Raw genomic sequence first — 24,427 nt, 5'->3', positions numbered from 1 at the left:
TCCTGAGAACATCCACCACCCACTGCTCTGCCCCTAGTTCCTGCCACACCTTCCAGTGATTTGCCAGGCAACCCCCCACTGGTGTGGCCGAGTGATGGGAGGCGCCCATCCTATCTTCTTGAGCCTCTCCCCCTTCCCCTATTGCCCCTTCCTCTGTTGTTTTCTATTGTGAAAGGGGAGGGCCGAATGAGTTTATCCTCATTTGGGGAAGAGGGTCTTGTGACTCTATTAGGGATGCTATGTCTCACTGGTTTCTTTCGAGACATCTGCTGTTGTCTTCCCTCCAAAGGAATAGTTTGACTGTTAGAGGTTTTCCTAACTGCCTGTTGCACCAACCTATCGTTAGTGTCCATCCTTCTTCTATCTATCGCTTCTTCCAGTATGACCTCTGGCAACAGTAGTTGCGATTCCAAGATATCCCCATTCCTCATTGCTAACAGGGAATCCAAATCCACATTGCGGCTTAGTCTAGCCAATGCTGCATCTCTCCTTATTAGCAGGATATTTGCCCAAACATTGGCACTTACGTTTGTCAGGTACGCGATCGCCTTGGACCCTGACTGTAGTAATCTAATGAACAATGGTTCATCCACTACTTTCCTTGTTGCTTCCGAGGATGCAATTTTCGCCACTGCTGTTGACCAAAGGTCTAACCAGGACGCAGCCTGAAAGACAGAAGAAGCTGTTGCTTCTAACGTGGCAGCCTCTTGGTACGTCATCGAAGGGCACTCCATTTTAACCTGATCCAAGGTTAATCCAGGCCTTAACCTTACAACATTAGGGTTCATTTGTCTAGACAGCAACAGGGACCTTCGGTGTCCGTAGTACCTAATTATTTCCTTTGCTTTATCATTGGAGGGGGAATAAATTTAAATGATCTATTAGATCTTAAGGAATTATCCCTCCCTGCAATCTTTGCGTTTACGTGTTGCAAGACCGATTCCGCATGACTCGAACAAGGCAATTCATACGACACCTTGGTATCCCTCTTTAGTCCAAACGCCATGTCAATTCCAGGAGGAAGCATACTGCCGGTGTTTCTGTCTTCTCCGAAAGGCTATTGAATTGACGAATCAAATCAATAACCTCTGCATACGAGGCCAGAAAACAGACAAGAAAAAAAACTCTTCGGTTTTGTTTCCGCTTCCTCCGGCTCTAGTGTACCACTCTCCGTCACGAGAGATGTTGTCTCGCCTCTATCTTCTGACAGACGGCCCGGAATTCCACGGCCGCCTGCCCCTACGGCCGCGGCCTCTTTGATCTTTGCTGGCCGCTGTTGGCTCGATCCCAGATAGTCAGCAGGGGGCAACGAGAACGTCTCACTCTTTCTCTGCTCACGGATCTAGAGTGCCTGAGAAAAATCTCAGGTCGATAGATCTCCAAGATGAAGGCTCCCTTAAGACAGAGGTAAGTTCGTCTTTATTAGCATTGGCATCGTTTTCGAGCGTCGGCGAGCCCGCCTCGGCCTTCTATCCAGACGGACACTGCCTTCCACGAACGTATCCGCCGAGGTTGCCAACTCTCTATTTTTCGTACTTTTAATAGGAGCCTTATCGTCCTTCGTACGTATTTTGAACGGCCTTACGGGCGAACTGGGACCTGCATTCCATCCTCTGCTGCACCTTTCGCCGCCAACGTCGATTTTACGAGAGGTATCGCAGTTTTTGCGATCCGAACTGGCAACTCCGCCTCGGCCGCTAGCTCGCCGGCCGTCACCTCTCTCGCTTGTTCGGACTCTTGCGAACGGCTTCGTCTGGCAACCTTGTGTTTAATAGCCACGATTTCCGACCTTCTTGCTGACTTGGAAATGACAGTCTTCGTCCGAAGAAGAGGAAGAATTGATTCTTCTCCTCTTGGCCCGAGGATCCGCTAGGAACTCCCGAATCCTCCTCCAACGCTTGACTGGCGCTCGCCGTGACGTTATCGGACTTAGCGATGACGCCGAACTAGAGGAAGAAGACGAAGAAGGCGAATCACACTTTTTCTTTTTGTCTCTCTTATTCATTCTCTCCTCTATATCCTGTAACTTCTGCATTACAGTTTGCATTGACGGATCAGAAGGCGTATTAGCGTCTGGGTGCAGCGAAAAAGGCCGAGAATCGGTCTGTGACGTCATCACGCCTGCCATCTCAGAGTGTGACGTATGTTGTGACGTCATCCCTCTCGTAGGGAGAGACTGAGAGGTTTCTGCTGGTAACCGCACGTTTGCTGCCAAATTACCTCCCACGTTCTGCATCGCTGTAAATACTGAGTGGGATGGAGAAGCAGCGGCATTAATTCCCATAAATTGCAAGCCCGGGGGATGAGGAACATTCAGCGCTGCTGGACCCTGCTGGAACCGTGACGTCATATAATGCGCAAGCAGACCATCCAAGGTTGGTACGCTGGTAGGCCTAGCGCTGACCACGTACCATCTAACCTATGCGCTTGCGTAGCAGGAGCCTGGAACAAAGATGGCGGATCTCCCCCTCTACTTGCTGGGAACAAAGGAGAGTGCAAATTATTCATAAAATTACCCAAGGCCCCTCCTGACGTTTCCGATACAGAACCGCTAGGAGAAACCGAAGGGGTATGAGACAATTCAAAAGCAGGTGGAGAAACATATGGAGCAGCCTGGTTTATTACCGATACAAAAGAAGCCGGTAAGGTTTGGTCATCCAAAGATGGCGTCACCCCCTTTCTCTTGTATTGGCTTTTCCCATAGAACTTCTTCCACTGTTCCACCGACCAACCGCGACAAACAGAACACGGATTAGTAACCGTACATACGTTTTCCCTGCACCTACTACACGTTGGATGAGGATCCGTCGACACCGAGGTTAGGAACCTAGAACAAGGGAAGCCACTGACTCCTGGGCATTTCCTTTGTCTCCTCTTCGAAGCGGTAGACGATCCCGATGTTGAGGCAAAATTCTCCATCATACCACGTATACACTCTTACCACACACTGATCACACTTGGAGAAAGAAAAGGAATGAAAAAATGAAATGGATAAAGAACGGGCAAACTGAAAAACCGGCTTTAAATGAGATAGACAGTAACACATCTTATCTTAAAGGCGGTAGGAAAATAACTGATGGGTCACAGGTAGCCGTGGGCATTCTGGGTATACATGCCCCGTGACCTGGTATAGATGCCATTAGTCCCTGGATCTCACAAGTGTAATTTTAATTCTACCGGTTTCCAGCTTGGCGCTAGTAAATCCTAATGTTAAGACCGAAGGTTTGTTTCGTGTATGAACAAATACAATTTTTAACAAATTGTGATATTAATGGTATCTACCAAAACTGACAGGCATAGAAAGCTTAGTCTGGTGTAATTACTGAAAATACATCTTGCACTTTTACATGATATATGTAATGAAATCATGCTTTGGGACAAAATGTTAATGAATGTATGATATGCAAGCATACAGTTCTTTTTAATGCTGTGTAATTTTTAGTTTCACAGGTTTTCATTGGAAATAAAATCCCAAAACTGAAACATTTGGCATCATCCTCATAGCTGCTGTAAAACTAAGGTTGCTGATTCAAAAGTGACAGATCATAGGATTTGCCCAATTACAGTGTCAGATTAAAGAGGTCGGACTGTGTCACTTAACAGTGCATAAATGGGAATCAGAACACTCAAATTATTACAATCGTTAATGACAAGTTGAAATACTATATGTAGTCCAGTCTGATATCATATGGGTGGTACTTTAGTGGTAATTTTACAGGCAAGTTTCAATTGCTTACAAATACGTCTCATTTAATATGTACTGAACAGTCAACTATAATTTAGAATACAATACTAATACTAATATTTTATGGCAGTTTTGTTAAGCTAACATTCATTATAAAAGTACGCTAGTTTAAAAAGGTCGGAAATACACCTGAAACTTTACTTGAGCATTCAATCATGGACATGCTCTTGTAAAATAACAAGTTAAATAGAATAATATAGTCTTCTTTCCCACCATTATCCCTACCTTAAGGGGTTGGTTGCCTGATGCACCTTCTCCACTGCCCTCTATCAAAGGAATCATCCTCCACCAAACCAATTTTTTCCTTATCTTTCACCTCATCTCACCATCTAATTCTCTGTCTCCCTCTTGATCTTCTTCCTCTAACAGGTTCCTTCCAAGCCCTGTTATTTCCCTCCTCATCATCCATCCTCAACATATGCCCATACCGCCTCAGTCGTGACTTTTATTACCTCTGTAATCTTTACTAAACCTGCCCTTCTGATTTTGTCATTTTCCAGTCTCTCAAGCAACGATATTCCCGTAATTAGGTGTCAAGGTTACACATTTTTGTAACTCATTTCATATCTCTCTCTCTCTCTCTCTCCTCTCCTCACCATTCCCTCCTCTCTTCTCATCTCCTCTCTCCCCTCTCGCTCTCTTCTCCTCTCTCTCTCCCTCTCTTCTCTCTCTCTCTCTCTCTCTCTCTCTCTCTCTCTCTCTCTCTCAACCAGCTGAGTTTCTCTTACCTAGTTGTTATGGCCATATACTTAAATAATGTTAGTCTATTTCAGGCTGGTGTATGTTCCACTTATCTGATAGGACTATGTTTGGCATGCATTTGACCATTTCTCATGGTTTTTATCTTTCCTACTACAAAGCTGCTAATATGGTAAACAGCATAATCCAATGTTTGCCAGTGGGACAGCACATCCCACTTGCCATAAACATAGCCATTCTGTTATGAAATTGAGTTTAGCTAGTTTCTGGGTATTTGCTAAATAATCATCATGCTCCTGGTAGTGGACCGTGAAGGAAAGGTTAGATTTAGGCTACCCCTTGGGTCCAGGGTTTGGTTTCAGATGGAGCTTAGGGGGAGGAGAGTAGATTCCTGACAGAGCTATGGCCTAGGAGTGTTCCCCTTTGTTTCCTAGCAGATTCCATTTCATGGCCAGTATGCCAAGACACTGGAATTTCTCTTCATGGCCTGTCTGATGGAAATCAAGAGTCATATATTGGAAGAGATGCACCATTATTGGGTATGAAGTGGACTTTGCCACTGAACTTTTCCCTCCTGATCTAGATCTAGCAGCTCTGACTTTGTTTTGCCAGAGAGGGATCTTTCAAAGTTTCTAGTCTCCTCCACGCAATATCATATTGAGGATCCTAGTAGGAGCACCCTCCTCTCCCTGAAGTACATTTTTACCCATGCAATATACGGTTGAGGAGGACCCTAATATGGCCACCCTCCTCTCCCAGAAGTACCTTTTTATTCACGCATTGGGCACCAAATTGTCAAAAAACCCTAAAGTATTGAGATATTGATTTGCAGTTTAGCCTATAAGTTTTTTTATCCATTTGAGGTCAGAATAATTTGAGAGATTAAACTTTGTTTTGCAGATAAAAACTGACTATTGCTTTCCAATATATATTATCTTAATTGGTTGCTATATGAATTATGGAAGTAATAATATTTTATCGTCAAACTTTTACCGAGAAATTAGAATGTATTAAACTTACCTTACAGCAGCAATGGATATCTTATGATAGTTTTCAACTTTATTGTGTTGTTTTGTGTTTTCCTAACATGAATAGGGTAACTGACACATTTGGAGAATTAGTGCATCACAATGCATACTATTGTAGAATGTTGTTTTGTTCATTGACAGATCAACAGTAGACAAACTGGAATCGGAGACAAGTCAGCAGCGCAGTAATAATGCAGCCCTACAGCAACATATTGAGACTCTAAGAAAGACACTGGCTAAAGCATTTGGAAGTTTACCTCTTCCGGGTAAGTTTATTTGATGTAAAATTTGAATGTTACAGAAACAAACCTGACTACTACTATATACTTGGTAATGACCAGTCTTAGTGTGAGATATCTAATACAATATGTTGTTTAACTCTCTCTCTCTCTCTCTCTCTCTCTCTCTCTCTCTCTCTCTCTCTCTCGTCCCTCGGCTCTTCTCCTATCTCTTCTCGTCTCTCTCTCTTCTCTCCTCGCTCTCTCTCTCTCTCTCTTTGACAAAAAAAAATCTAAGAATAACAAAATTCCCTGATATTTCACGTACGGACTCGTACACCTCTCGACTATATTCTCAGAAAATTTAGTTGAAAAAATCGCAATAGTTTTGGAGTTATAGCCAAAATTGTAACCCTACTATCATTGAGAAAATTACATTTTTCATATGATATAATGATAACTTCAGTATATCGGTAGTAATTTCAATTTAGCTATCAAAGAAGAATATCTAAATGCAGTATATGGCAACTTTATCCTTAGGCACCCACTTAGATGTGCCTTGGGAGGGGGGGGAGGTTTTATTCGGTCGCAGCTGAGAACTCTATGTACTAAGACGTCCCTCTAACCCAACCTCTCCCTTGTCATTTCACTGAGCTTTTTTTTTTACTTTGCAAGTCAATTTTTTTACTTCTCTTGGCTTTTGAAGACTTCTTGGTTCAGAAAAAACCATGCCAAGAACAAGAAAACTTAAACTTCTGCTTTCGATAAGAGAAAGAAAGAAAAGACGACATGAAGATAGGGTACTAACTGTCAGTGGTCTAGTGGGTGGGGCGGGTTAGGCTACCACTACCCAATAACAACTATTACCACATCCATCTACCTCTCGTGCTGAAGATATTAAAGTAGATATTTTAGAAGAGGAAATTGTTCAGCGGTACTTATTACGAGAGAAATTGTTAGAAGAATTGGAGAAAGAAGAAGAGAAAAAGAGTGGTGAATGATTCTCAAAACACTGTATTATTGTAAAGATGCTGAAAGAACTTATAAATTTCAGGTATAAATGCAAGAAGAAACCCCTTTATCGATATAAGATGGCACCTAGTGTCGTAGAAATGGTTATAGATATTCAATGCAGATGCAAACGAAAGATCGTCTTTCCAAAAGAGAGGAAAGAGGGGGGCCAGGAGTCTAAATATATAAAATATAATGCAATATACATAAAATAATAATCAGATAATGCAAATATGATATAACATATGAAATTTGTCATAAAAACCTCAAACTGTGTGACAACAAGCAAATAAATGGGCAGACAACCAAAAAATATCGTCATAAAACTTTGGAGGCCGATATCTCAAAACTAAACTTATTGACCTTCAAATGGAAACTCCGACGTAACAAATTCACTTATCTCAATGAAACAAAAAGCAAATGGAAGTTAAATAAATTGTCTACAAAACTATAGAGTTTTTTTCATTTTTGTCCCCCCCAAAATTTTGGGATTCATTTTTCCAAGAAATCAATCCAAGATTTTTCAAAAATGAAAAATATTTGTAAAAAAAAAACATTTGAAAGAAATTGAGAAAATACACTATTACTTTATTCTAATATACATGTATATCTGTCTACCACGTAAACTTCAGTTCTTAGGTTGTAATAGTTATGGCCAAGTTTTTTTATAAAGAATTTTTTGGGGCGGGGGTCCCAGCAAATGGGGGGCGGAAGAAGGAAAATATGAATACAGACCTTTTTGGTATACATAAACTAAACTATGCCCAAAATTTCAAACTGATTCATTAAAAAAAACAGGATTTATTAATGGAAAACTATTTTTTTCAAACGCTCCCCTTAAACAACATAGTTTAAACATAAGTTTTAGGTAAAGCAAAAATGCTGTATTATTGTTATAGTAACTTAGTCTTCTTTAAAGGTAATATATAATAGCCATAACATGCATAGATATGATCTTAAAAAGTTTTTAAAGCTGTATATTTAGTCTGTATTGTGTGGAAATAGAAGGACTGGGTCATGTCTTTTAGAGATGACAGAGTATGTAGTACTGCATTTTTAGATTTGGATCTTGAAATATTTGCTATTTTGTCAGAATTACTTTTTTTTTTTTTTTTTTTTGGTAAGAGGCATGACTCATTGTTTTAGTACATAAAGGGTTCATGCATCATTCCATCCCCTTCCATTGCATTGAATTGTGCTTTCTTAAATCTTCTATTCCTGTGGCTTCCGTTCCGTGGTCTTTAGGACCTGGCAGTCCAACAGCTGTAGCTCTCTTTCACCAGTTTTTACCTCTTGTTCAAGAGGGAATCTTTCAGTCCAGTCTTGAGAGTTTAGAAATTACATGTTAATCTGGTTAAAATACTTTAGACTCTTATTAATATTTGGATTTCTTTCAAATTTCAGGCACACAGGAAACCCCCACAGAAGAAAGCATTGATAGCTACATGGTGCAGCTTCATTCTGTTATTGTTAATAATCCTCAACAACATCAGTCTCTCATCCAAACTGTTCGGGGTATTGTTAGTCAATTAGCTTTGACATGATCTGAAGTATTTACTCAGTACCAGGGGATCAATTTGGAAAGAATGATGGTTTTTCTTTTTGTATCTCAAAAAATCATCTTCACCTTCCAAGTTTGCTTTCTTGTTCATATTGTACCTGAACTATTAAGTGCTCCATCAGAGTATCTATAATTAATTTCTGCATATGCTGTAAAAGAAATTAGGCTATAGAAATGAAAACTTTATTCTTTGGAGAAGATTAGCATCACTAACACCATAATCAGTGACACCACAATGGTCATAATTCATGTTTTGTCATTTGGCTATACCTTATATTTTGTGACTCTTCTGCAGATATCTTTGATTAAGTTTCAGTTGGGTTATTTGGTTTTTCTGTGTTGTCCTTCTTATGTAGGTATGTCTTTCTCTTTTGTGTTAGTTAGTGATTACCTTTTTTTTTAGAATAACCTTTTTTAAGGAATTAGTAGACCCTCTATTTTATTTTTTTTATATTCCATGTGAGGTACCTCCAAGGTTTAGTTAATAACCAGATGATTAGTACTTTAATCCCTTATTATTATGTTCAAATACTACCTTCCATTTCTTCCCATGTAGTTTTAAGTTTTGGTTTTGCCTTTATTGGTAGTGTGGATATAGATTCAGATCTGGTGAGGTAAAACTTCAGCTTTGTGTATTTTTCTCTACTGGCCATGGTTTATCATTGATAATATCCAAGCTTAAACCTAAATCTTAAGAAGGCCATATTGTGGCTTCTTTTGTCCCCACTTGGCAAACATTTTTGGTCTCTCCATGGAACCTAATAGAACATTATTTTTTAGTATGATTAATCCATGTGAATCACTGGTTTTATTTGTTTTCGAGTACTACTGTATTATTTTATGTTAAGAGAAAAAGTTTGATTTTAAAGAAGAAAATTTTGTTTAATGCAAACAAATCCACAGCCACCAGTCAGATTCAGAACACACTTTTTTGGTTATTTCATTAACCATTATGTATCAATGATAATGTTTTGGGACCATAACATTGTGCTAGCCAAGAAACATTGTATGGCCAGCCAGCCAAGAAACGTTGTAAGCCCAGAGAAAGGTGAAATAAACTCCAATTTTAATTGTGTAAGCAAGCACTAATGGGGGCTGTGTTAAGGGTATCCTGGGGTTTTATAGGTTTGGTAAATAAAAATATCAAGTAAAAAGGACAAGCAGATATGCAATTCTTCCTTAAATGGAATAAAAAATGTTAGTGCCAAAATTGACATTGTGTTATCTAGTATTGCAAGAGATAAAATTCAAGAAGAGAAAGTAGTTTATGCAAAACAAGAGCTCTCCTAGTCTCATGGAGTTCTTTGAAGAGATTTTGTTTGTTGAATGAATAAAGAATCAGGGAACTGATCAAGGAGTTATAACAGCACTACCTAAAAAACCAGTCATACTGAAAGACTGTCCTTACTGTTTGAGTACTAGTTACTACAGAGGTTACATTCTTGTATCCTTTTGGGGTAATACATGATGCAAAACCATCAGACTATCCTTTTGGAAATCATAAGTTCTGTTGTATCCAGAGTTCATTTTCTACTGTACTGCTCTTTACTTTTAAATAAGAATGTTACTTTTAAAGTGTTACTTAAATTTGAAGATTTTAGAATTTGTCACTCCAATCCCAATCCAGTTTCCTTGTCCCATGAGACACTGGTATAGTATTTTATTATTTTGTTTTTCTGACATTTAAAAGTTAATATTCCATTTCAAAATTTTCATGTATCCCCATTTTACAATTGAGGTCAATTGTATCTACATTTACTTCTGTATGGTGTTCCTTAAAATCTCTGTGCAACATAGCCTTGGCATAGTGGTGATCTCCAATAGTAACTCCTATTTATTGATCATGTCTTTTAGAAAGAAAACATTACTTACCTGGATATTGAAGATTCTGGGTGCGTGATGAACGTGATATTCATTATCTAATGGGAAGTTAGTTGTTGTATCAGTCAGCAGTTTTGATAGAGGTAGGTCAGTAATAGTTTTTTATTACACATATTTTGATTATTATGACCATCAGGGAGGTAAATACTAATCGTAGAGTTTCTGTAAATAATAATTGAAATTGAAGAAATTACAATAATCCAAATGCTGTATCAGTTGAAGCCACAGTGCACATAATGCATTGAGGAACAAGTGTTCAACTCATGAAAGTTTTGCAGCCTTTTTTTAAGCACTGTAGTATATTTTTTCCAAAAATTTTCTCATCAAAATTGTGTTGTTTCTCCAAGGTTAGGTCATTTTTATCTTTATCCATTTCTGTATGGGGTGCTGTTTCCTATCAGCCTTCTCCACCTTCCTTTTTCCAGTGTATTATGCCTTCTCAAACCTTTCTCCCACATGTCATTCAATGTTTTATCTTCCATATGAACCTTGGGCTACCCCTTCATTACTCCTCTCCATGTCCATGCTCATAACCATTTTACACACCGATGACCTCTTTGCATAACATGACCATATCTTCTTTGATACTTACTGTACCTTAAGTGCTCCTCTAAAAAATTCAGTTTTTATCTTATCTTTTATGACTCCACACATCTATCTCAACAGCCTTATCTCTGTCACATCCATTGGCCATGTCCATACTTCATAAATCATCGTTGGCGAGGTCAGAGCAACTTCAACATTAGGAAATAAGTTAATTGTTTATCATGAAAATTCTAGCCAAAACAGTGTTCAGTTTTGTGTACTTTAGAAGGGCATTTTCCAGACAACAACTTTGCACATAACTAATTTAGTTTCATACTTGATGAAGAGGTTTCAGTTATCCAATAATTTTTCACAGTTCTGTTGATATTGCAGTAATTGAATACTGAACCTATTCAGTTACTAAGATTGGTATGTCTGTAAAATGATGCTCTCATTAGTACAGATTTTTTTGTAATGCTGGTTGAGGTCATACTTGAATGCATTTTATATACCTATGATGGGAGAAATACTACCAAATTGGATTATGGTTTTCCTGATTAAATTAAAAAGATTTTTATATGTTATGTAAGCACAGTTTAGTATAATTTAAAATTGAGCGCATGGCTCTAGTATGGATTGCTCACGAGTGTGACTTTTGATTGTAGCTTACTGTGATGAGTTTTACTCTAAGAAAGTACCAAGTGCCTGGGATATACTCAGACAACTAGGTTTTTGAACTCATCATTTTTCACTTTGCTCTTGATATAGTTATTCATGGTTAGGTTGTTATATCTTCCACTAACCTTATTACCTTTTTGTATAGGACTTGAAAATTCACATGTTCATAGCCAGACCTAGCAATTAGATGAGGAATTTTTATCAGAATTAATGTTTTGACTAGGTAGTGTGTTCGGTCTGTTCAACTCTCTGAGTTCTGAAGGTAATGCATCACAGGTCATAGTAGTAGATTTTTATCATGTTCCTTCAGCAATGAGTTGTACTCTGAAGAAGGAAGCACACAGTTTCTATTAACATGGTATTTCTCAGGGCAAATATGATTTAGTTCTTTGGCTTTTCTCATCAGTACTTTAGTGTTTGAAATGAATAGCTTAAACCAAATTTATATAAGAGAAAAAGTTACTTTAGTTTTTGCAGTTATAGATCCAGTGGCATTGGTAATGAACAGAAGACAAATAAAATTTCTTCTCCAGTGATTGACATTTTTTTTCTTCCTGTATTATTATTTGGAAACTTTTGTATAGAGTTTAGAAGGTACTGTGATATTTTTTCCTTTTTATCAAGAAAGGAGTTTGAATTGGAAAATGTGTTCACACTAAGGAAAAAACTTCTTAGTACATATTTGGTATTGAGCTCTTTTTTATTGGTCACTGCAAGTTATGCCATTTGCAGAGATCAAACTGCCTTATTAACATGAGTATCTTCGTGACAATAAAATGTCTTTTGATATTGCATGGGGACATGGCTTTTACCAAGATCTGTATAAATAAAATTTGTGTCAAAGTGCCTTCTTTTAATGAATTTTTTTTTCTTTTTTCAACACTACTTTCAGATACTCATTAGAGCTTTATTATCAGTTGTCAAAGTATGAAGGTATGCCATGGGGTATTGTTCTCAGTGCTACACTTTACACTGGTGATAATTAGGTATTGTTACTCTATACATTATATTGGTGATGAGTTATCCTTATTATTTGCTGCTTTGTATGGCAGTAGCAAAACTGCACTCCCATCCCACCATGGATAAATTTGTACTGTATGGAATAACATGATTTCAGATTCTCAATAAACAAAAACAGTAGGGTTTATTTCTGTCAAAGAATGAGTCCATTGAAACCTAGGATTATATTCGAAGCAAAGGGTGCCATATTTTAACAGAAATTACACCCCCTCAGTTTGTTTTTGACACCAGAATTACCTGGGGCATCTCATTTGGAAATGAAAACCAGATGGTTGAAGTCTTTAGAATTGATTTTTTTGTCTTTTACAACATGATGAGCTGATAGCTTTGTACCATTGAGACTGGAAATTAGTGATTCTATGCAACTATGTAAGATTATGGATGCAAATTTTATACCCCCAATATTTCTATAGACCAAGTGCTTTAAACTCCATTCATGACAGGGATCTAAGTATAGTTACAAGATCTTTCTGAATTTTTGTGCTGTGTGATGCTTGTGAAGTTTTAAAGAGTTAGGTTTGGTGTCAGAGACCTCCAAAGTTGTTAACAAACATAGACATTGGTAATAGAAAATTTTTATTGACCATATTTTCTGCACTAGGTACCTAGCAATGTTAGGTGGATAATTTTCAAGGTAGACAAGATTTTAAATCCACAAATGCAAGGTTATGGCTCAGCAAGGAGGATGCGTAGGCGACTCTCCTTCCTACTGTCTGTGATAGAACAGCGGATGATAAGGGCATTGAGTTCTTTGCCTGTTGTTGAAGCAATAGGAACCAGTGCCTGTATGGCCGGTTCTGTTGAAAGTTAGAAGTCTTCAAAAATTCGAAATCTGGAACAATGGAGGAAAAATGTTATATCGCCCTCCATTTGTTCCAGTCTTACTGGAATGCATCTCTTGCTATTACATGATTGTCCAGGTTTGGAGACATGTTCACTGGCAGTTCTCACATGTGGCAAACAGGTCCACTTCGGATGTGGAAGCTTGTTGGGAACCATAAGAGTAATTTTCGAGGACTCACAGTGGCTACCAAAATCAGGTTTTTTATTGTAGTGTCTTACCGAACAATTATACAGCCGTGATTTCCACGAGCGGCAGGAGACTAAATTCAAATTTAGCGCGTAGGCGTCGCCAACACTGGTGGTGATGACGTCATCTCCCTCCACTCGCGGGAGAACCAGGTACAACTGCCCAGGTGAATCCAATTCTTTTCCTGCCGGCGTCCGGTGAACATCGGTGGTCGGTGCGGTTGGATGACTTTGCTTCGCTTTTTTTTTTTTTTTTTCTTGTGGATTTGATCTTCGGAATTGGTGAAGTACTCTTTTTTGGCGTCGTCGTTATTTTGCTTATTATTTAGGCGTTGCCATGTCGGATTCTAGTCCGTCGGGAGTTAGGTTTTGCATCTCAGGATGTAAAACTAGATTATCCAAGTTAGAGTATGATTCTCACACTAAATGTGTTAAGTGTAGGGGACAGGTTTGTTCAGCAGATCGAACATGTAACGAGTGTAGTGATTGGACTGATTCTCAATGGAAGTTTTTTAGTTCATACTCGGAGAAATTAGCTAAAGACAGAATTAGAAAAGCAGCGCTTAGGGAAAGTAGGCTTAGCTCTGCTTCGTCTTGCGATGCATCTGTTCCTTCTGTTTCTCCTCAAATTGTTATGTCTCCTTTAACTACACCTCCTATTCCTCCTACTAATCCCACTTCTCCGGCTTCCCGTGTAGTTTCTTCCGACACCATTGCCAGTCTGGAATCGAGGTTAGATCAGAAATTTTCGGTATTAACGAATACGGTTTTGCAACTTGGTAATTCGGTTAAGACGTTTTTGGAGAAAGCGGCTTCAGGTAAGAGTGTAGTTGAGGGTGCGTCTGTCTGTCCTGACACGTCTCCTAGACAAAGGTCACTGTCCAGCTCCCCCACACCGGGGAGAAGACATACCGGAAGTCCAAGGGAGTCGATCGGGATTTGCCCACAGACAGGCGCCTCTCTTGTTGAGCCTGTTGCGCCTCAACAGGGCTCGGTTAAGCGTTGGAAAGGTGTTGCGGTTAGACATCTTTCGAATGATTCAAGCGATTCGTCTCCGGTCGCGCGGCGCTCTTGGTGAGATTCGCCCGTTTCGCGTCCCTTAAAGAGGCGTTCAGGCGCTGATTCTTCGCCTCCTCCAGTCAAGCGGTATAAGGAGCCAGAGAGTAGGGCTGCGCCTCGGCCGTTAGCGGCTCGTTCGTCGCCTCAATCTGTGCCTTTTTCGGCTCCATCTACTAGTAGAGATTGTGGTTTTAGCGCTGTAGCTAGCAGTTCTAAGGGTGTTTCTTTAGGCGCTTTCTCGTCTGTTACGCCTGATGCGCCTGTTTTGCCTCGAATTTCAGCGGCTCCGAGCGAGGCGCAAGTAGTTTTTCAGCCTCCTGCTGAACATTTAGGCTCTTCCAAGCCTACGTTAACTGTTTTTGATTCGTCTCTGGCGACTTTGCGCAAGCAGTTAGAGATGTTAACCAACTGGATGAATGAGTCCAAGGGTGGTTCGAAACCTTCAGATCCGGTGGTAGTCCCGTCTACTTCTTCGGCGGTATCGGAGAATGAGGAAGAAGTAGAGGAGGAGGATTCACATCACCTCTCGTGTTATTCACGTCTCCTTAGATTTCTTCTGGTATCTTATCCAGATTATTTTGAGAAAGCGGCTCCCGCGCTCCCAACTTCGACTTTTTTGATGAGGAGGAAAACTTCAGACCCTCTCCTCCCAAAACTTGTGCTATCTAAAGCGGTTAGACATTCGTTGAAAGAGACGGAGAAATATGGCGATGTCTATGAAGATGAGACTTAGGGAAGGCTTTTTTCCTTTTGCTTAAACCCCCCTCCCTCTAAGTTGCTTCGTAAGAGGTATAGGTTTTATGTAACTGGGGAAGCTCCTTCTCTGGGAGTTTCTGCCTCCTCTCCCAGGGAGACTTCTCAGTTTAATCGACTCCTCTAGAAGATCTGCTTTCGCCGCAGCAAAACAGTTTTCTTTACAGCGCCTGAGTTGGACCACGTTGTAAAGAACCAATTTAAACTTTAGGAAGTCTTTAGCTTTCCTTGATTGGACTATTGGCGCTTTAGCGGCCAAAGATCGAAGACTGTCCTTCTCTTCCTCAGGAGTTAGCAGAGGATTGGATTGGTGTTCTGTCCTGTGCGGACAAATCCATTAGGGATGGATGTGATGAGTTAGCTTCGCTCATCGCCTTGGTACCCTTAAGAAAAGGCAACTTGGGGTGCTCCTTTGCTTCTAAAAGGGTTACTTCCCAACAGAAGTCTGCTATATTGTTTGCTCCTTTTGTGAAAGATAACCTCTTTCCAGACGATGTAGTTGTTGTCAATTTCGTCTGCGCTAGATAAGAAATCTACTTCGGATTTACTGGCACAGTCTACTAAGAGACCTAAAGCTCCTTTGGAGACTGTTCCTTCAGTTTCTCCTCTGGCCCAAGCGCCTTTTCGAGGAGAAAAGCCCAAGCGCTTCTTTCGCCGAAGTCGAATTTGCGACCTCAATCTAAGGCCTCGGCCAAGGTTAACAAACCTTCCAAATGAAAGCTCGGTTCTTCATGCACCAGTGGGAGCTAGGCTGGCTCTGTTTTGGGAGAATGGGAAAACAGAGGAGCAGAAGCCTGGGTAGTGCAAGTACTCAAGTTCGGCTATCGTATTCCTCTCGTTTCACCTCCCTCGCTCTCACCTGTGCCAATTCCATTCCAGGCATAACTCTCCGGGCTCAGACAAATTTTCTGGCGCTAGCCGCAGAAGTGGGAGCGCTTGTTCTCAAAGAAGCGATAGAACAGATAGAAGGGGATTTTCCTCCAGGCTTTTACAATCGCCTTTTTGTAGTTCCCAAGTCATCAGGGGCTGGAGGCCGTTTTGGATGTGAGCGCCCTGAACTTACATGTCCAGAAAACAAAATTTCATATGGAGACCACTCGGTCGGTTCTGGAGTCCATCAGACAGGGGGATTGGATGGTTTCTCTGGACATGCAAGACGCTTATTTCACATTCCGATACATCGCGAATCTCGGAAGTACCTGAGGTTCATGTTCGAAGGCAAGGTGTTTCAGTTTCGGGGCGCTTTGCTTCGGACTAGCGACCGCTCCTCAAGTTTTCACCAGGGTTCTATTCCCGATAGGAAGCTGGCTGCACATATTAGGAGTAAGAATCTCCCTCTATCTGGACGATTGGCTTCTCCGGTCGGAATCAGAGAGTTAGTGCATGAAGGACCTTGGAACAACTCTGGATCTTGCCAGAAAGTTAGGAATTCTGGTCAACAAACAGAAGTCCCAGTTGGTTCCATCTCAGAGCATCCTTTATTTGGGGATGACTGAATGCTCAAGTTTTTCGGGCTTTTCTGTCCCGAAGAGGGTTCAAGGCTGTCTGGAGACAGTTCAGGAGTTCTTGGACAAAAAGGTAAGTTCTGCCAATCAGTGGATGAGGCTCCTGGGCAAATTGACGTCGGTGGAGAAATTTGTGACGTTGGGAAGACTGCACATGAGACCTCTGCAGTTTTTCCTGAGAGCCTCTTGGTGCAGGAAGACACAACCAGACTCGATTACCTTTCCTGTCACAGATCAAATAAAAGAGGACCTAAGGTGGTGGCTCTCTCGGGCAAGGTTGGAAGAAGGGGTAGATTTACGACCCATCCTCCCGAACCTACAGTTCTTTTCCGATGCATCGGACACAGGTTGGGGAGCCTTGCTGGGAAATCAACGGGCTTCAGGAGCTTGGTCGGAGAAGGAGAACAAGTTCCACATAAATGTAAAGGAACTTTTAGCAATTTTCCTGGGGCTCAGACAGTTTCGGAGCATAGTAGAAGGTCGGGTGGTAGCAGTGCATTCTGACAACTCCACGGCTCTCTCGTACATGCGGAAACAGGGGTGGACTCAGTCTTTCTCTCTATACGAAGTAGCCAAGGATCTCCTCCTGTGGTCAAACGAAGCGAAGGTTCAGCTAGTCCCGAGATTTGTTCTGGGAAAGATGAACGTCCTGGCGGACGAGTTAAGTCGTCAACAGCAAGTGTTACCTCTGGAGTGGACTTTGGACAACAAGATTTGTCAGAAACTTTGGCGCCTTTGGGGACGACCGTCCATAGACCTGTTCGCGACATCAAGGAACAACCGTCTTCCTCCCTTTTGTTCTCCAGTTCCAGATCCTCTAGCTTGGTCGGTGGACGCAATGCTGTTGGATTGGTCGGGTCTGGAAGCTTATGCATTCCCTCCGTTCGGTCTAATAAGAGAGGTGCTGAACAAGTTCATGTCGCACAGCAATGTAACACTAACGTTAATCGCTCCCTTTTGGCCCAGGAAAGAGTGGTTCCCGGACCTTCTCCAGTTGTTAGTAGACTTCCCCAGACTTCTTCCTCCAGAGAGGTGGCTTCCTCAAACAACCTCACTTCAAGAGGTTCCACCAAAACTTGTCTGCTCTAGCTCTGACAGGGTTCAGACTGTCCGGAATCTTGTCAGAGCAAAAGGGTTTTCAAGAAGAGCTGCAGAAGCTATCGCTCGTTCTAGGAGAGAGTCTTCTAACAAACTCTATCAAGGGAAGTGGCGAATCTTCAGAGAGTGGTGTAGAAGTGCTAAAGTCTCTACTTCTGCGACCTCTTTAACAGAAATAGCAGATTTTCTTCTATTTCTTAGGAACTCTAAGAAACTGGCTCCTTCAACGATCAGAGGATATAGAGCCATGCTTTCTTCGGTTTTTCGACATCGAGGTTTGGATATTTCCTCCAATTCAGATCTGTCGGACCTCATTAGGTCTTTCGAAACCACTAAGCTCCCGCAGGATACAGTGGCTTGGAACTTAGATGTGGTGCTTAAGTTCCTCATGGGGCCACCGTTTGAGCCTTTGAAGTCGGCTTCACTCAGGAACTTGACTAAGAAGGCACTTTTTCTTATTGCACTAGCTTCTGCTAAGCGTGTCAGCGAATTGCACGCTATAGACAAAAGAGTCGGTTTCTCTCAAGGCAATGCTGTATTTTCGGTATCTTCGACCTTTCTAGCCAAAAACGAGAATCCTTCTAATCCTTGGCCGAGGAGTTTTGTGGTAAGGAACTTATCTGATTTGGTTGGACATGAGGAGGAAGAAAGGCTCTTATGTCCAGTCAGGGCTATTAAGCAGTATCTGTTTGCCACTAAGGGTATTAGAGGACAATCTTCTAAGCTCTGGACCTCGGTTCAAAATCCCTCTCGTCCTCTTTCTAAGAATGCTATATCGTTCTTTATTAGAGAGCTTATCAGGGAAGCTCACTCGCAGTCCGAGAACGACAATCTTTCCATTCTGAGAGTTAAAGCTCACAAGGTTAGAGCAGTGGCAACTTCTTTAGCATTTAGAAAGAATTTATCTTTAGCTTCGATTCTTCAGAGCACGTTCTGGAGATCGAATTCGGTTTTTGCGAGTCATTATCTCAAAGAGATAGAAACGGTTTCGAGAATTGTAAAACGTTAGGTCCGGTAGCGGTTTCTGGCATGGTGTTGGGAGAAATGGCACAGGGGTCGTCACCTCTATGCTAACTTTTCACCTTGAATAGGTTGTCGCGTTCAAGGGAAGCTGGGGGTACTGAGTACCTGGGATACTCACCAGTCTGTTAGGTCAGATTTTATAATGGTTGGGTATATATGTTTTTAAATCTGGTGTTGGTGACAAATGTATGATGAATTTCTGTTCTTAGCCCAGGGCAAGGGCAATCTTTGTTGTTACTATCCTCCGTCAGTCAGCCTTGACTCGCTTGAACTACGGAAGGATTCCACTCCTGTAGAGGCTAACTTTGGTCAAATTCCAATTCCTCTACATAGTAAGAAGAGCACCGACCAGAGGCAGTAACAGTCTGCTGTAGCTCTCTTACAAGGTAAGGTACAACAGACACCTTGAGTGTTTACTGGTATTGTAATAAATGTAACCATTTAGAAATACTAGTGGTCCACTGAATCCCACCTTCCCATAAATGTGTAATCAGCTGTATAATTGTTCGGTAAGACACTACAATAAAAATGAAATTTTCATTATTAAAAAGAAGTTTTATTGTATACTTACCGAACAATTATGATTATACCCACCCTCCTCCCCTTAGGTGGACGGACGGGCAGAAAGAATTGGATTCACCTGGGCAGTTGTACCTGGTTCTCCCGCGAGTGGAGGGAGATGACGTCATCACCACCAGTGTTGGCGACGCCTACGCGCTAAATTTGAATTTAGTCTCCTGCCGCTCGTGGAAATCACAGCTGTATAATTGTTCGGTAAGTATACAATAAAACTTCATTTTAATAATGAAAATTTAATTTTCATATGTCAAAACATGACAAATTCTAAAATAATTTATATTTTTCTAACCCTTAAACGCCTATTGGACGTATTTTACATCGAGATAAATTGTCTTTTGGTTGCCGACCGGACATAATTTACGTCGACATAGAAAAGTTTTTATTTTAAATTCGTGGAAAAATACTTATAGGCCTACCAGCCGAAAACTTTTGAATCATGCGCCTTGAGGGATGCTGGGAGTTCACGGATCAAGGAGTTGTTTGATTACAATCGTTACGCAGGCGCGCAAGCGCGAATTTCTTTCTTATCGCTCTAAAAAGTATCGGTGACACATCTCTGAAATTATTTCGTCACTTTGACATAATTTTTACACCATTTTAAATTAGCCGTTACATGGAGTATTATATATGAAAATGTGCTCAATTTCATGTAGAATACAACAAAAACATACTCATGATTGTAGCTTTTATCAGTTTTGAAATATATTCATATAAATAACGATAAGTGGCAAAATTTCAACCTTCGGTCAATTTTGACTCTACCAAAATGGTCGAAAAACGCAATTGTAAGCTAAAACTCTTATATTTTAGTAATATTCAATCATTTACCTTCATTTTGCAACAAATTGGAAGTCTCTAGCACAATATTTTGATTTATGGTGAATTTATGAAAAAACTTTCCTTACGTCCGCGCGGTAACTCTTCCGAAAAAATCATACGTGCGATTGTCGTAGTGTTTGCATCATTTTAAATTAGCCGTTACATAAATTTTTATATATGGAAATGTGCGCAATTTCATGCACAATACAAGTAAAAACAACCCATGGTTGTAGCTTTTATCAGTTTTGAAATATTTTCATATAAATAACGATGTGGCAAAATTTCAACCTTCGGTCAACTTTGACTCTACCAAAATGGTCGAAAAACGCAATTGTAAGCTAAAACTCTTATATTCTAGTAATGTTCAATCATTTACCTTCATTTTGCATCAAATTGGAAGTCTCTAGCACAATATTTCGATTTATGGTGAATTTATGAAAAAACTTTCCTTACGTCCGCGCGGTAACTCTTCCGAAAAAATCATACGTGCAATTGTTGTAATGTTTGCACCATTTTAAATTAGCGGTTACATAAATTTTTATATATGGAAATGTGCGCAATTTCATGCACAATACAAGTAAAAACAACCCATGGTTGTAGCTTTTATCAGTTTTGAAATATTTTCATATTAATAACGATAAGTGCCAAAATTTCAACCTTCGGTCAACTTTGACTCTACCGAAATGGCAAAAAACGCAATTGTAAGCTAAAACTCTTATATTCTAGTAATATTCAATCATTTACCTTCATTTTGCAACAAATTGGAAGTCTCTAGCACAATATTTCGATTTATGGTTTATTTATGAAAAACAAAACATTTTCCTTACGTCCACGCGGTAACTCTTCCGAAAAAATCATATGTGCGATTGTCGTAATGTTTGCACCATTTTAAATTAGCGGTTACATAAATTTTTATATATGAAAATGTGCGCAATTTCATGTAGAATACAACAATAAATAATTGAAGGTTGTAGCTTTTTTCTTTTTTGAAATATATTTGCATATAGTAAATTACGATAAATAAAAAAAAACCACATTCAGTCAACTTTGACTCTACCGAAATGGTCGAAAAACGCAATTGTAAGCAAAAACTCTTACAGTCTAGTAATATTCAGTCATTTATCTTCATTTTGAAACAAATTTGAAGTCTCTAGCACAATATTTAGATTTACAGTGAATTTAAAAAAAAAAATTTACTTCCCTCCGCGCGAGGATTCTCCGCCACAAATCGAAATGCGTACATCGCATTCTCGGAATATTTGCTCCATTTCATATCAGGCGTTTCATAGTTTTATATATGAAAATGTGGGCAATGTCATGTAGAATACAACAAAAAATAATTAAAGGTTGTAGCTTTTTTCATTTATGAAATATTTGCATATAAAAAAAATAAAAAAAAAAATCAACATTTGGTCAACTTTAACCCGTCCGAAATGGTCGAAAACTGCAATTGTAAGCTAAAACTCTTACAGTATAGTAATATTCAATCATTTATCTTCATTTTGGAACAAATTGGAAGTCTCTAGAAAAATATTTAGATTTATGGTGAATTTTTGAAAACAAAAATTTTACGTCCGCACATTACGAATTCATGCATCATTTTGTGATAATATTTTCTCTGTGTTGCTTCGATCGTTTTACAATGTGTTATATATCAAAATGATCGCAATTTAGTGTACAATACAACGAAAAAAATTAACACGTTAGCTTTAACTGTTTTGCTCACAGCGCGATTTGAATACAATTATACAGGTACTATCCTACTTACAACCAAGTTTGGGTTCCGACCCACTGGTTGTAAGTCGGAATGGATGTAAGTCGAACCTTAGAAAGTGGCCAACATACTGGGTAGGGTATACTATCAAACCTTTGCTATATAAGTGCCTACTAGTACTGTAATGTAATGTACAATCATTATTTCAGTCTTTTTGTTTTACCATAATGTACTTCTACTAATACATTTTAATCATTTATGTAATAGTATATATTACGTACAATCAGGCATTGAGTTAAATGGGGTTAGGTTCTTGCATGCATGTCAGAAGTCGATTCTTACGTAAATTGGTTTGCAATTCAGTCTACAGTACAGTTAATACCAAATGATGCTGCAGATAGGGCAGGTAACTCAAACTGATGCTGCCTGAGTGATGAGAGTTCTCATGCCTGAGTGATGAGAGTTCTCATGAGATGGCACAGTGCCAAGTAACTCAATGGTCTACTGTCTGAAGTAAGGTTGTCAAGTACGAGTGGTCGTATGTCGAGTAGGTTGTAAGTCGGATAGTACCTGTATATGAAATTTTTATATGATAATGATATTTTTTTTCATTCTGATGGTTTGCATACTAAACTTCAGGCAATGAAAAAAAGGAGCCAAAAATGAACTCTTAATCTTGAAAACTAAGCGCGCTGTGATTTTTTGAAAAAAATATTTTTTTCCGCTTCGGCACTCACTCCGAGACCCCTTAGGCATACGGGAAACGATTTTTATTATACCCCTTAGGCGTTTAAGGGCTAATATACAAACCCACAACATCATGTGATAGGAGTAGTTTAGATGCATGAGCCGACAGCTATGGTAAACTCGTTAAGAGAAGAGCTAGCTTTAAAAGATGCCAACAGGACCAGATCCCCTAATTGTGAATAGCTGTAGATGACTGGTTAATGCCCAAATTGGAGAGAGATTAAAAAAGAGGGGAGGGATATTACATGTACGTGATGTGGGTTTGCAGGTTAGGAAAAATACATGTGATTGTAGAATTTGTCATTTGTTCCGACACTGGTACAAATCACATCACATGGTAGGAGACTAACAAGAGGGGGGAGGAAGGTCTCTCCCCAAAGATATCACCAATAAAAAACAAAAAAGTATCTCTAAAGATACTACTCACTCTATATAGTGGCGTGATTCAACAAGGAAGCTCTTCATTCTAACGGAGCCAGGTGTGCCCCCAAAGAGCTTCACCTGCCAGACCCAGGTGTAGCAATGGTGAAGGACTGCTGAACGTAATCCGAACAGAGCTAAACCACATCCTTCACACCACTTGCTGAGCTGCAACCACTGGACCTAAGCAGAAAGTGTCCAGGGATTTATGGGTGATATCCTTCAAATAAAAGTAAGTGAAAGTGGGTTGTCTGTTCCAAAGCCCAGTTTGGAGAATTTGGGCAACCTCATAATTCTTCTTAAACGCAAAAGGCCAATTCTCCTGACCTCATGAGCTCAAATGTCTGCTGGAGTTGCAGAAACATTCTGATCTGAGGAGTAAGCTTTTCTAATGACTTTCATTATCCAGAAAGAGATTTTGTCCCTTGAAATCTTAGCATGACCCATGCTAATGAAAAGTGCATCGTGTAGATTTAATGATGGGTGTATGCTGTAAGTAGGTCCTTGTAGCATATACCGGACAAAGCAGCCTCTCTTGATGAACATCATCCACGAAGTGCTTAAGAAAGGGAATAGTGAAACCATCAAATGTAGTTTGTTCCTACACGATATACAAACCCTCAGTCCTTTACATAAGGAATTACTTTCAGCGTAGGCTGGAATTACGCTCGTTAAATTCTTGAAGAAGGTGGTTAGGCAGTAACTACTGTCTGGTAGGCGGGTAGGCCCGCCTGCCCGGATGTAAACACTCCACTTAGCTTTCGGCCGTCTTCCGGTGAAGACGTGTTTGTGAGCTCCTGCTGACTAGCCGTTAATCATTTTCTAGGTGGGATCTTTAGTTTTTTTTAAATGATGTATATACTGTGTTTGATATTTAAAATTAATTGACTTTAATAATCAATATGCAAACCCACTTTTTGTGATAGCCGTGATAGCCGCCTTTCTACTTTGTGTTAAGGGTTGAAGGCAAGGGTGTGCCAACATTTTTATTAGTATATATTTTTACCCTATAACGTTAGGACGAGAGATGTATTCATCCGAAATTTACGCTTACTCTTTGGAAATTACTGAGAGGAACTTCGGAGGTTTGTCCTTTGTTTCTTCTAGTAATTCCTCTTCTCCTTCGTCCTTTTGCTAGCTATCAGTGTTGGTGTTTGAGGGATCTCCTCTCATTTCGGAGGGCGGTGCCCTTGGATGCGAGAAGAGTATCCTTATTACTTTAAATCATATTTTCTTTCTTTTACAGGCTAACAGTGATGATAGTGATTACAGCAGTAGATGGTTGGATATCTCTTTGTGTTGGTTATCCTAAACC

At 40.0% G+C, this 24,427-nt stretch overlaps 1 protein-coding gene across 6 annotated transcripts in view; it reads left to right on the top strand.

Annotated features, from left to right (window-relative positions):
• Positions 1 to 11,882, top strand: part of LOC135211113 (high mobility group protein 20A-like) — a 69,425-nt gene extending 57,543 nt beyond the window's left edge. For all 6 annotated transcript variants that reach the window (XM_064244213.1, XM_064244212.1, XM_064244209.1 and 3 more), the window contains exons 7-8: positions 5,614 to 5,738; positions 8,106 to 11,882. In XM_064244213.1, coding sequence (XP_064100283.1) covers positions 5,614 to 5,738; positions 8,106 to 8,245 — 265 coding nt within the window. In that variant the 3' untranslated portion in view covers positions 8,246 to 11,882. The remainder of the gene's footprint in view (positions 1 to 5,613; positions 5,739 to 8,105) is intronic.
• The last annotated feature ends 12,545 nt before the right edge of the window (positions 11,883 to 24,427 follow it).

Source organism: Macrobrachium nipponense, chromosome 4 (genome assembly GCF_015104395.2).
Source record: "Macrobrachium nipponense isolate FS-2020 chromosome 4, ASM1510439v2, whole genome shotgun sequence".
In the NCBI taxonomy this organism is placed as follows: Eukaryota; Metazoa; Arthropoda; class Malacostraca; order Decapoda; family Palaemonidae; genus Macrobrachium; species Macrobrachium nipponense.
This window is presented reverse-complemented; position numbering and strand designations above follow the sequence as displayed.